The sequence below is a fragment of the Mesocricetus auratus genome, unplaced genomic scaffold, assembly GCF_017639785.1.
Source record: "Mesocricetus auratus isolate SY011 unplaced genomic scaffold, BCM_Maur_2.0 Super-Scaffold_100028, whole genome shotgun sequence".
NCBI lineage: Eukaryota > Metazoa > Chordata > Mammalia > Rodentia > Cricetidae > Mesocricetus > Mesocricetus auratus.
The window spans coordinates 2,559,200-2,573,132 of record NW_024429209.1 but is presented as its reverse complement, the minus strand read 5'-3'; the positions used below and the strand labels follow the sequence as shown (position 1 = coordinate 2,573,132).

At 43.5% G+C, this 13,933-nt stretch overlaps 1 protein-coding gene across 12 annotated transcripts in view; it reads left to right on the top strand.

Moving 5' to 3' along the window:
• Positions 1 to 10,827: 10,827 nt before the first annotated feature.
• Rbm39 (RNA binding motif protein 39) overlaps positions 10,828 to 13,933 on the top strand; it is a 33,161-nt gene continuing 30,055 nt past the window's right edge. For 6 of the 12 annotated variants that reach the window (XM_040733003.1, XM_040733000.1, XM_040732997.1 and 3 more), the window contains exons 1-3: positions 10,828 to 10,960; positions 11,592 to 11,655; positions 13,427 to 13,476. In XM_040733003.1, the coding sequence (XP_040588937.1) occupies positions 11,605 to 11,655; positions 13,427 to 13,476 (101 nt within the window). In that variant the 5' untranslated portion in view covers positions 10,828 to 10,960; positions 11,592 to 11,604. Of the gene's footprint in view, positions 10,961 to 11,591; positions 11,656 to 11,880; positions 11,954 to 13,426; positions 13,481 to 13,933 lie in introns of all 12 variants that reach the window. The other 6 variants (XM_040732995.1, XM_040732999.1, XM_040732994.1 and 3 more) reach the window with 4 other exon arrangements.

Sequence of the window (13,933 nt, the reverse complement as noted above, 5' to 3'; positions counted from 1 at the left end):
ATGAGAGTGCTTGCCACCAACGCCTGGTTTAAATATATTTTTTAAAAGGTATTAGGGGCTGGAGAGATGACTCAGTGGTTAAGAGCACTGATTGCTCTTTCAAAAGACCAGGAGTCAATTCCCAGCACCCACATGGCATTTTATAACTCCAATTCCAGGGTATCTGACACCTCACATGAATACACATAAAATAAAGTTAAATAAATCATTTAAAAAATAAGCCGGGCGGTGGTGGCGCACACCTTTAATCCCAGCACTCGGGAGGCAGAGGCAGGCGGATCTCTGTGAGTTCGAGGCCAGCCTGGTCTACAAAGTGAGTTCCAGGACAGCCTCCAAAACAATGCAGAGAAACCCTGTCTCGAAAAACCAAAAAATAAATAAATAAATAAATAAATAAATAAATAAATACATGCCGGGCGGTGGTGGCGCACACCTTTAATCCCAGCACTCGGGAGGCAGAGGCAGGCGGATCTTTGTGAGTTCGAGGCCAGGCTGGACCGACAGCCTCGAAAACAATACAGAGAAACTCTGTCTCGAAAAACCAAAAAAATAAAAAATAAATACATTTTTTGCCGGGTGTTGGTGGCACACGCCTTTGATCCCAGCACTCGGGAGGCAGAGGCAGGCAGATCTCTGTGAGTTTGAAGCCAGTCTGGTCTACAGAGCTAGCTCCAGGACAGTCTCCAAAACAATACAGAGAAACCCTGCCTCGAAAAACCAAAAATAAAAATAAAATACATAAATACATTTGGGGGGGGTTTCGAGACAGGGTTTCTCTGTGGCTTTGGAGGCTGTCCTGGGACTAGCTCTTGTAGACCAGGCTGGCCTCGAACTCACAGAGATCTGCCTGCCTCTGCCTCCCAAGTGAATAAATACATTTTTTTAAAAAGGTATTAAAGCTGACTATAGTGGCATGCATCTTTAATCTTAGCATTCAGGAGGCAGAGGCAGAGGCAGGGGCAGCCTGGTCCGCATGGTGAGTTTCAGGATAGCCAGGCCTATGCACGAGAGACCAAGTCTCAAACACACACACACACACACACACACACACACACACACACACAAAGAAGCAAAGAAGGGCCATTCACTTTATTTCAGATGTTTAACAATGCTGCAATGAACAATTCCACTAATGATAATCATTCTTTTTAGTTGTTTGTTTGTTTGTTTGTTTTTGGTTTTTCAAGGCAGGGTTTCTCTGTATTGTTTTAGAGCCTGTCCTGGAACTGGATTGATAGACCAGGCTGGCCTCTGAGGGCACCCAGCACACACTTAGTATACAGACATACACGAAGGTAAAATATTCATATAAATAGACTAGTTTTTCTCCTTAAACTGGGTCTCACTGTATCACATTGTCTAGCCTCGAGCTTGTTATATAGACCAGGCTAGCCTTGAACTCATAGAGATCCAACTACTTCTGCCTCCTTAGTACTATGATTAAAAAAAGTAAAATAATTTCAAAAATAAAGGAGATTCAGGGCTATGGTGGAGCATAACTTTTAATCCCAGCACTCAGGAAGCAGAAGCAGGCAGATTTCTTTGAGTTTGAGGCCAGCCTGCCTTACAGAGTGAGTTCCAAGACAGCCAAAGCTATGCATAGAAACCCTGTCTTGAAAAATTGATAGATAGATAGATAGATAGATAGATAGATAGATAGATAGATAGATAGGGTGAGTAACCCTTTTGTGATTATGCACTCTTTTAATTCCAGTATGTGGGAGGCAGAGAGAGGCAGCCCACTTGGCTATTTGGAACACTCCTTTATCTGAGTTTTTGTCCTACCACATGCCTGAGGGTAAGTCTCTCATTTTTTTCAGAGTCCACATTCCTATAGCTTTAATTTTCCTATGATGCATTATATATTTGTCTGTTAGTAATCTGTCTCAAAGCATGTTTCCTGCCCTTAGGACACACCGTCCTTAAAACAACAAGCCTTTGCTTGGTTTATTGCACAGGTTTCCTGAGGTTGTGGGTTAGATTCCCCAGTAAGGGACAGACTAGAGCATCTTACAAGGTTAAATATTTTTTTTGTTTTCTTTTTCTTTTTTTTTTTTTTTTTTTGGAGACAGGGTTTCTCTGTGGCTTTGGAGGCTGTCCTGGAACTAGCTCTTGTAGACCAGGCTGGCCTCGAACTCACAGAGATTCACCTGCCTCTGCCTCCCAAGTGCTGGGATTAAAGGTGTGCGCCACCAACGCCCAGCTTTTTTTTTTTTCTTTTGTTTTTGGTTTTGGTGTTTTTTTTTTTTTTTTTTTTTGGTTTTTCAAGACAGGGTTTCTCTGTGGCTTTGGAGGCTGTCCTGGAACTCACTCTGTAGACCAGGCTGGCCTCGAACTCACAGAGATCTGCCTGCCTCTGCCTCCCGAGTGCTGGGATTAAAGGCGTGCGCCACCACCGCCTGGCTCTTGGGACTTCTTGGCCCTAGCACCAAATTGTGACAGCTGAGACATTCGGTCTCCTGGAATGAACAGCTAGCAGGTCCTTTACCTTTCTGTAAGAAGACAGCTATTGTTGGACTACTCAGAACACAACCTGTAAGACAGTCTAATAAATCCCCATATACCTGAGGATTCAGAAAACAAAGTCAGCCTCAAGTCATAGAAACCAGGCACACACCTAATCCCAGCAGCCAGAAGCTAGGAAGAGGCAGGTGGATCTCTGTGAGTTCGAGGCCTGCCTGGTCTACAGATCGAGTTCCAGGACAGCCAGCCTCCAAAACAATACAGAGAAACCCTGTCTCTGAAAAAGAAACAAAAAACAAATCATGCCTTTAACCCCAGCACTAGAGGGTTATAAAAGATAGAAGCAAGGTCTTCAGTAGTCAGTATCAATCATTCATTCTCCAGCCACACTGTAGACAGGAAGGCTCAGCATCAAGGAGGATAGGAAGACATTGAAGTCTCAGGATTCTCCAGTCATGCTGAGGAGAGGTAGCAGTTTGAGACTTGGTAAAGAGCTTATGTGTAGATCAGCCCTTCCAGCCTGAACTTGAGGTGAGAGCTAGTGGCCAGCTTCTTTGCTTTTCTGTCCTTCAACTTGGAGTTTGAACCCCAATATCAGTCTCTGGGTCTTCTATTTTTCGTGTTATAATAAGTTTTACTTATATTTTTGGTTGTGAGCCTAGCCTTTAACTGCTGAGCCATCTCTCTAGGCCACAATACGTTTTTTTTTTTTTTCTTGGTTTTTCGATACAGGGTTTCCCTGTGGCTTTGGAGGCTGTCCTGGAACTCAGACCAGGCTGGTCTCGAAATCACAGAGATCTGCCTGCCTCTGCCTCCTGAGTGCTGGATTAAAGGCATCTAGTAACTAATATGCCCTGGATAGGTTACAGGTGATGGGTGACTAGGGGAGCAAGGGTGGTGCTTTTTTTGTTGTTAACTATAAACAAATGTTTAATCTAGTTTGTAAGATTCTCTGAAAATATCTGGGAAAGTAATACAGCCACACTTCAAGGCCAATATGCTTAGACCTTAAGTATGGTTCATTGCTATTTTACCATCATTTGAAAATCATATGTAAAGGGAATATTGTTTCTATGTCAACAACCTTCAAATGTTGCTAACTGTGCTGTAATTCTTGATTATCAGCTGGCAAGAAGCATTAACCAATGACAAGAGAAAATTTAAAAGGTTCATTGTGCCCATTGATTTCTGAAGAATTGCTACTCTAACAGCTAACCCATATAACCACAAGAGTTCCCTCCAGGTTAAAAAACATCTGGCCACCTGGGCATGGTGGCACACCCCTTTAAAGCCAGCACTAGGAGGAAGAGGCAGATGGATCTCACTTAATTCAAGGACAGCCTGGTCTACAGAGGATGTTCCAGGAGAGGCTCCAAAGCTACAGAGAGAAATCCTGTCTCGAAAAACAAAACAAAAAACAAGAAAATATACTTCTGTCTGAAAGTTGAAAGTAGAAAAGTATTCAAAGTGTATTAGATTAAACCATAGCATATACAGATCCAGCATTCTTCAAGACACAACCATACATGCATGTGAAACACCCATAAATATAAAGCCATAGTAATTAAAAAAAATATCCAGCCGGGCGTTGGTGGCACATGCCTTTAATCCCAGCACTCGGGAGGCAGCACTCACAGAGGCAGGCGGATCTCTGTGAGTTCGAGGCCAGCCTGGTCTACAGAGTGAGCTCCAGGACAGCCTCCACAGCTACAAAGAAACCCTGTCTCGGAAAAAAAATATCCAAGTGGCTGTACACGTGTAATCCAAGGATTCGGAGGCAGAAGCAGGAAGATAAGCAATTCCATTACAACCTCAGATACATGGTAAGTACATTGCAAGTTGGCATTACATGGGAAAGACGCTCTCTTAAAAAATTTCAATCCTGCCAACAAGCTTAGTGCTACAAGAAAGCATAGCTAAAGGATGCTTGGGCATGCCTGTAATTCCACCATTTAGGAGGCAGAAGCAAGAGGATCACAAGTTCAAGGCTGTTCTAATAACAAGAATCTGTATGCACCCCCAAGAAAATAAACAGTTAAAACAGATGTTCACAATAAGCAATAATAGTCCTTTAATCCTCATTCTGAAGTTTATATTGTCCCATTTGTGTGTGTGTCACTTAGGTTTACCTATGCTAGGCAAGATGCTACCACTGAACTGTAACCCAAACTCATTATCTTTTTGTTTTATTTAGGGTCCCACATGATAGGAAAATACTACTAAATGTATGTCCCTAGGCCCTCTTTGTTTTTGTTTTTGTTGTTTTTCAAGACAGAGTTTCTCAGTAGCTTTGGAACCTGTCCTGGAACTCACTCAGTAGACCAGGCTGGCCTTGAACTCACAGAGATCTGCCTGCCTTTGCATCCCAAGTGCTGGAATTAAATGTGTGTACCACCATCACCACCTGACCCTAGGCCCTCTTTTAATTTTACATCTTATTTATTTTTAAAGGATATTATATTTAATATATATTTGAGACAGGATCCTTCTATGTAGTCTTGGCTGACCTGGAACTCACTATGTAGGCCAGGCTGATCTCCAACTCACAGAGATCCACCTTTCTCAGCCTCTGCCTCTGGGTCCTGGGACTAAAGGAGACTCACCACCACACCCAACAAGTCTGTTCCATAGAGAGGTGTGTGAAGAAGGATTTTGAGAGAAATATTCTATAATATAGTAACTCAAGCTACCCACAGCAGGAGAAACTCAGGAGGTCCAACAGTAACTCTAAGAGCAAAGAAAAGACCTTACTTTTATAGACTTTAGAGGATAAATGTCTCTAAGCAATTTAGTGAATGTCCTAGATAGGATAGATATCTGGAAAAGTACTCTGAAACACAAAGCCAGCTCTCCAGCCCCAAACAGGACTTAACGCAGGTTGCCTTGGATCAGGACTGAAAGAAGATAATACTATTGTTCTGCCCACTTGCAAGTCTCTCTGCTGCTTAGTAAGAGAACCTCACTAGCTTCCGAGACTGTATGAGCTTCATCAGGGCAGTCTCTGTGATTTAAAGGTGACCATTGATGTTTTTGTTTTTGAGGTGGGATCTCAAGCCTTAGCTCAGGCCAGTCTCAAACTTGTACTAACATACTCCTGCCTTAGCCTCCAAAGCTGTGGGATGACAGGCATGAGCTACTTCATTGTTTGTTTTTCTAGATAGGGTTTCTCTGTCATTTTTGGTTGTCCTGGAACTCATTCTGTAGAGCAGTTTGGCCTTAAACTCAGAGATTTGACACTACCCAGTCATAACATAACTCTGTCTCTGTCTCTGTCTCTCTCTCTCTCTCCTCTTTTTTGAGGGTTTGGTTGTTTTTCAAAACAAGGTTTCTCTGTAGCCCAGAATGTCCTGGAATTCACCCTGTAGACCCGATTAACTCACCAACTATCTGCCTATGTCTTTCCAGTGCTGGGATTAAAGGTGTGTGCCTCCACCACAAGGCTCAGTTTTATTGGTTTGAAAATAATTTTAACTTGACTGTAGATTTCTTACTTGTAAAAAAGAGGTATTTAGGCTCTGGAATTTAACTATATTGGTTTGGTATATCCCTAGTTTATAAATTATACAAAGTTCTAGGTTTAATCTCTGCACCAAATAAAACAGGACTTCAGGGAGAAAGCCTGGATCCCAGCATTGTGATGGGAAGCAGGAAGATCAGGAGTTCAAGGTCATCCTGGCCAATATAATTTGATGCCAGCCTAGGCTACTGAACTAGGTAAGTCCCTGTCTCAAATAAAGAAAGAAAATAAAGGGTGGCAGTAGAGTAGAATAAAAGGGCCAAGTCACATGATGACTTAAAGTCCCTTAAATTGTTTTCCAAAGTTCAAAATGGCCGGGCGTTGGTGGCGCACGCCTTTAATCCCAGCACTCGGGAGGCAGAGGCAGGCGGATCTCTGTGAGTTCGAGGCCAGCCTGGTCTACTGAGCGAGTTCCAGGACAGCCTCCAAAACAATACAGAGAAACCCTGTCTTGAAAAAAAAAAGTTCAAAATTATGTTACATGAATTTAGCACAGCACTTGAGAGGCAGAGGCAGGCTGATCTCTGTGAATTCCAGGTCAACACGGTCTAAGCTGCAAGTTCCAATCCAGCCTGAGCTACATAGTGAGGCCCTGTCTCTAAACAAAAAGATAGTCATTCACTGGCTGCACTTCCAGAGGACCCAGGTTCAAGTTCCAGCACCCACATGGAAGTTCATAACTCCTGTGCCAGGGAATCTTGGCACCCTTACACAGACATACATACAGACAAAACACCAATGCACATAAAATAAGAATAAATAAATAAACACATAAATAAATAAATAAAATAGTTGTTCACCAATTTAGCAAACAAGATCTAGAGGGAAAACAAAGTCTCTGGGCCAGGTGGTGGTGGTGTATGCTTTTAATCCCAGCACTCTGGAGGCAGAGGCAGGCAGATCTCTGTAAATTCAAAGTCAACAGCTAGAGCTGTTACATAGAGAAACCCTGTCTAGAAAAACAAAACAACAACAAAAAACTAATTCTGAGCAAAAAACATATAACAAAATATCAAAAAATGTCCAGGCGTTGGTAGCACCTTTAATCCCGGCACTTGGGAGGCAGAGGCAGGTGGATCTCTGTGAGTTCAAGTACAGCCTAGTCTACAGAACCAGTACCAGATAGTCTCCAAAGCTACACAGAGAAACCCTGTCTCAAAAAACAAAAAACAAAAAAATATATATATATATATAAATATATATCAAAAACATCGAATTATTTTGCCCATTAGTTTGGTGTTTTCTTTTTTTTTCTTCATTTCCAGACAGGGTTTTTCTGTAGCTTTGGCACCTGTCCTGGAAGTCACAGAGATCTGCCTCCCTCTGCCTCCTGCATACTGGGATTAAAGGTGTGCACAACATGGCTGATATTCACTTGATATTCTTGCAGAGGATTCGTCTGTTCTATTCCCAGCTCCCACATGGCTTACATGACAACCATGGGTAGGCATACATGTAGTAAACATACATACATGTAAAAAATACTCATATACATATATTCAAAAAAATATATAAAGGACCCTGGAGAAGTAGTTCAGCAGTTAGGAACCCCAGGATCAATTCCTAGCATCCACATGCTGGCTAACAACCATCTGTAACACCAGTTCTGAGGGAATCCAATTCTCTTCTGGCTACCATGGGCATTACACATATATGGTACAGAGACTTACATGCAGGAAATACACCCAAAACCACAAAAATATAAAGTTAAAAATAGTTAAAATGGGCCGGGCGTTGGTGGCTCACGCCTTTAATCCCAGCACTCGGGAGGCAGAGGCAGGCGGATCTCTGTGAGTTCGAGGCCAGCCTGGTCTACAAGAGCTAGTTCCAAGACAGCCTCCAAAGCCACAGAGAAACCCTGTCTCGAAAAAAACAAAACAAAACAAAACAAAAAAAAAAACAAAAAAAACAAAAATAGTTAAAATGGGTGGAAGTGCTCTCTGTGAGTTCGAAGCCAGCCTGGACTACAGAGTGAGTCATGGACAGCCAGGACTACACAGAGAAACCCTGTCTTGGAAAACAAAAGTAAAACAAAAATAACCTGAAAGTTAACATCACAGGAAAATTTTTGTTTGTTTGTTTTTGGTTTTTCGAGACAGGGTTTCTTTGTGACTTTGGAGGCTGTTCTGGAATTAGCTTTTGTAGACCAGGCTGGTCTCGAACTCACAGAGATCTGCCTGCCACTGCCTCTCGAGTGCTGGGACTAAAGGTGTGTACCACCACGCCCGGCTCTTATTTACTTGTTTATGATACAGGGTTTCTCTGTATTATTTTGGAAGCTGTCCGGGAACTCGTTCTGTAGGCCAGGTTGGCCTCAAACTCACAGAGATCTGCCTGTTTCTGCCTTCTGGGTGCTGGAATTAATGGCATGAGCCACCAACTCTTGGATATATATATATTTTTTTTTGGTTTTTCAAGACAGGGTTTCTCTGGGGCTTTGGAGGCTGTCCTGGAACTCGATTGGTAGTCCAGGCTGGTCTCGAACTTACAGAGATCCGCCTGTCTCTGCCTCCCGAGTGCTGGGATTAAATGCGTGAGCCACCAACGCCCGGCTGGCTAGATCCTCTTAAACTCTAGTTTGTATACGAGGTCGGGAAATCAAGTCCCAGTTCTCTGCAAGGGCAGTCAGTGGTCTTAACTACCTTCTCTCCAGCTCCTCTTTTGTCCTTCTTATAGGCTTTCACTAAGTGTCACAGGTTGTCCTTGATTTGTCAGCCCAGGACAGGATTGTTAATTAAAGACAGCTGTGGCCGGGCGTTGGCGGCGCACACCTTTAATCCCAGCACTTGGGAGGCAGAGGCAGGCGGACCTCTGTGAGTTCGAGGCCAGCCTGGTCTACAGAGTGAGTTCCAGGACAGCTTCCAAAACATTACAGAGAAACCCTGTCTCGAAAAACCAAAAACTAAAAAAAAAAAGACAGCTGTAAAAAGAACAGAGAGGGTCTTGGTCTTACCTTTAGGCAAGACCATGCTCATTCAGGCTAAGGGGCCACCTCTGTCTGCCCCCACCCCATGGTCAAAACACCTACAGAGAAAGGACTAGGATCGATTGTAGGATGGGAAGTTGGGAAGTGTAGGCTTTCAGTAGGGGCTATCTCAGATCTCATGCAGTCTATCAAGTCTGAGAAAGAAAGCCCCCCCCCTTTCCAGACAGGGTTTCTCTTTGTAGTTCTGGGTGTCATGGAACTTGCTCTGTAGACCAGGCTGAACTCAGATTCACAGAGGTCTTCCTGCCTCTGCCTCCTGAGTGTGGAGCTTCTTATGGTTACATATCCTCTATGTCATGTCTGTAGTCTGGCTGGCCTGGAACTCCCCATATAGACTAGGCTGATTTCATGTTCACAAAGATCCCCCTGCCTGGAATTCTGGGTGCTGGAATTATAGATATGCTCCATCAGGCATGCTAGGTGGGCAATATGCCAACAGAGCTGCACTGTCAGCCCCTAGAAGTTTTCAATGGTTAAAATATTTCCAGCATATTGCTTATTCTTCATGCTACTCCTAATAAGCCTTCATTTATTTAATGGAGTTCACCTGGATAAGTGTCCTGCTAAACCTGGAATTCGTTCTGTGAACATCTGCAGCCTTGGTCAGTGTCAAGTTTCCCCCTGCTACTAATTACATTATTCTCCCTCCCTCCTTATGAGGAGGAAATGGAATATAAACTCTGAGAGCTTAATTTACTTGCCCAAGGTCACACAGTGCTGCAGGAGCTACACCAATCAAGGTGTCACATTTTGAATCTTTTAGATCTTCAGGCTGCTGATAGGTTTCAGGGTTGGTTTGATATTTAATTTCATCTTAAACATTTTCTTTTATATGAAAGGGAAAAATGTTACAATGACCTCGCAACTTTTCCTCTGCCACAGTATTGACGCCCCCCCAAAAAATCGATAAAAATTAAAAAAAAAACAACAAAAGCGATAAATTTACACGTGGGCAATCAAAATCCTAGGGAAAGAGGGACTAGTTTTAAAGTAACAAACAATGCTGACAACATGTTCCGAGTAAATTCAGGGTGTACAAAGCTACACACTGGTGAGGGAAATAGTTTCTTTAGACCTCTCCCACCTTCTTCATTTTCCAAGTGTGTTTCGTAGCTTCAACATCGAGGTCGCATCTAACCAGTGACACTAAATGACAAAGAAATCGTAGTTTTTATTCTCCCCATTCCGTGTACAGCTTATTCTGGTCTGCATGCGTTCTCACCAGCAGTGAATTTGGAAACGAACGCCTTACCCTACAGCCTTATGTACTATAATTGGTTGCCTTATGGCGACCTTGACAGCCATCTGGGTAGGAGGCGGGTGTCGGGGGAGGTCGGCTGTGAATAGGGGGGGAAAGGTTCACACTCCGCGAGGAGGACAGCAAAGCTCCACTAAGGAAGGCATTCTTCCGAAGATTGACAGACAGTGCACCAACTGTCTTTGCTCTACAGACGGCGTAATATCGCGAGATTTCGATGCATATCTTGTTGGGGGAGGGAAAGACCGGGAAGCCTTCCCGAATGGTAGGGGGGAGGGGAATGGGCCCGTCTGTGGCGCAATCATTGCACGAGATTGGGCGACGGTCGCCAGAGCAGTCCTGAAATCTCGCGATCTTTCGTTTTTCCAGTCTGGCACGCTGGGCAGTTTCTCGCGAGAGCCCGTGCTGAGGCTCCGGGAGACCCCGGGTGTTTGTGTGTGTGTATGTGTGTTGGTGAGTGTGAGTACGGAGGAGCAGCGGCCGCCATTTCAGGGAGCTAGCCGACGCTGTCGCAGGGGTGGATCCTGAGCTGCCAAAGCCGCTGCCCTGCTCTCCCGCGCGGGCTCCTTTAATCCCATTGTTTCTTTTAGATTCGCTTGGGCCTAGACGCCCTCGGGGCCCGATACTCGGGTTGGGCGGTACCGCGGCCTGGGCCTAGGGGCTTAACAGTAGCGACAGCGGCGGCGGCGGCGGCGGCCTTCCCGAGTCGAGCACAGGCGCGCGGAAGCCCGCACAGGTACGGGGCGTCGCGGACTGCCCGTGGCCCGCTCTTCTGATGTGGGGCGCTCCGCGGTGCCGAGCGCAGCTTGTGGCGGCGTTTAGCCGCGCGCGGGGGTGGCGGGCTCCTCGGCAAGGTCGCTCTCGTATCCGTGGCTGGCCTTCCGTTTTTGGCGAGGGCACCCGTGGGCATTTTGGTGGTGGCAAGGACCCCCTTGGGGACCGCGGGCAGATAAAGATGTGTCCTTTGGAGGCCGGGGCTGGCCGCGACCTCCCAACATGGCGCCTGCCGAATACTACCTTGGTACACAACCCCTCCCAGCAGAGGGAGTCTCCCGCCGCCGCTAAGATGGCAGCGCGGGTTCCGTGCGGAAGGAAGCTCTGCGGTTCTTGTTCCCCGGTTGGGTTTCAGGGCTTCATGGGCTGCCTTTTGAAAGCAGGCGTTGGGTCCTGCCCATGTGTTTGACAGAAGAAGCTCTTCACGTTTGCTTACCCAAGTCAAGCCTGAATTGACGTGCATCGCACCGTTTTAGTCATTGTAGGGCTTTTAAAGGACTTTTCTGAAGATTTGAATTTTGTAGGCCGCGGAGTAAAGCTTTTTAGACGGATTGGTAGTTGTTTACTTACAGGACTGTCTTGTTCTTCCCTAGGCGTGTAGAGAAAATGGCAGACGATATTGATATTGAAGCGATGCTTGAGGCCCCTTACAAGAAGGTGAGAAAAACATGCCAGTGAACTTTAATATATTTCTTAATTTAGCATTATTCACGAAACTACTGCTGAAATGTAAACTAACCTTCCCGGAGCCCTCTTGATTATCTTATCAGAGATGCAATTCGTGTAACTTACAAAAGTAAATATATGCTATTGATGTAATAATATTGTGCAGTAGTTTCACTTCAGCGTGATGAATAAATGCCCATCTATCTCTCTTTGTAGACTTGCCTAACGATATCTCACCTCTACTCCCATGAATTCACCTTTGATTCCAGTGTGAACTGTCAATCATAAGGTAGTAATTGAGTGACTTATCGCTGTACCGTGGTCCCCTAGGTAAAATGACTCAACTAAGAATTACCAGCTCCAGTTTGGTATAGCAAAAAAGGTGAATGTAGTGGTTTGGGAAAATAGCAGGGGTCCAAGAATAAATCATAACCAGTCTGTGGCAAGTAAATCTTAACGATCCTTTAAAGAAGAAATGGGTGAGATTTAAAATTTATTTTATATAAATAGATACAAGGCTGGTGAGAGTGAACCTTAAATAAAACAGGCAGGTGTTGATCTGCTTTTCAGTTAATAATTGCTGAAATTCTTGGATCCCTGAATAGAAATTATCAGAAACCAAAGCAAAACAATATAAAACCACCAAAACAAAAGGCAAGAGGCAGTGTCACAGATTAGAGTCACTTGATGACTATTTTATTGTTCTCCATAGTATTTTGTTTTTAATTAGGCCCTGCTGTAGTATTTCACACTCAAAACTACAAAGGAATTATTTTGACTAGTAATATAATATGACCCGTTTCAGTATCACAGTAAACACTCTTCATTCTTCCCCCACTTGGTGGTGAAAATAGCAGTATGCATGCAATATCACTGGTATTAAAAACCTTAGCCTTTTGTAACTTAGCAGATGTACTATAGCTGATGTGTTCAAACTTTGAAATAAACATTGCGCTTAAACCATTTAAAAATAATACATTTGTTTTGGAGTGTAGCACGACCATGTGGTTCCTTTTGGATGAATTCTGATAGTTATAAATAGTGTAATTTATAATGCTAGACTCTTGAAGATATATTTTCTGTTTTTAATGTTTCTTGTCTTAGTTTAACGTGGATGTAATTCCATGTAAACAGGTATGGAAGTAGGAAATGTTTAGGCTGGACTGGTGAATTATTAATGAACTTTTCTTGGGTTCTTGGGAGTCAACATTACTAAAGCAGTGTGAATCCCTGTTTGCTTCAGGGCGAGATGTGTGACAGAGGTGGCATCAAGCTCTTACAGTCCCAACCCTCCAACGGAAATGGGCGAAGATCTCAGGAATGGCATCGGTCACAGGAAATCCATAGTGGCTGGCTGCTAGCGTGGCCACTTGGGGCTTAGGCAGAAATAGAGCCATGGTACCAACAAAAGGGACAATAGCACATGGAATAAAACTCAGTGACTTCATGTTTCACGAAAATAATAACCACTTCAACGTTGTAACTCTGGTTAACTTATTTACTATCTAAACAATGTAAGAAAGTTAAATATAATGTGTTAATGTGGAAAGATTTTAATTTTTGTTTCTCGATGACTTAATTATTAGCAACAAAGTGGTTAAACATACCATCTAAATTTTTTTTATAGCCTTCCATGTTAAACTAAATAAGTAATTAGTTTTAAAATTATCTTGTATTTTCTTATTCCTGTTCCCTTTACCCTTTGACAACTTGAAATGTTACCACTTCGTCCTCATGATGTTCTTCTATCAACCTTGCTTAGGATGAGAACAAGTTGAGCAGTGCTAACGGCCATGAAGAACGTAGCAAAAAGTAAGTTTGAACAAGGAACCTGGGAGGGTGGGTCTTAAACTTCTTGTGGTGGAAATCTTGTGTTCTTGTGCCTAAAGCATCAAACTATGGTTTTCTTCGCTTCTTAGAAAACTGGTCATACCCTTTGAGATGAGAAAGTCCTTCAGGATATAAACTATGGACTTTGCGATGTAGACTTCAGCATATGGTTTCAGAGACCTTCTGGACACTTTGCCCTTCAAGGATCCCATGATTCTCTTGAGTTCTATAATGTTTTAATTTGGTAACTTCGGCCTAATTTTTTGGAGATGTGATAAGAATCATAGAATTAGGAGAGGTACATTAGAAAACAAATAAAATCAAGGCCATAGAAAATACTGTTTGCCTTCATTCACTAAAGGAATTGGCTATGAGTTATTAATGCTCCTTGCTTCTTAAAGGCCCTTTTAGCAGTAATGAAAGTTTTTTTATTCATTGT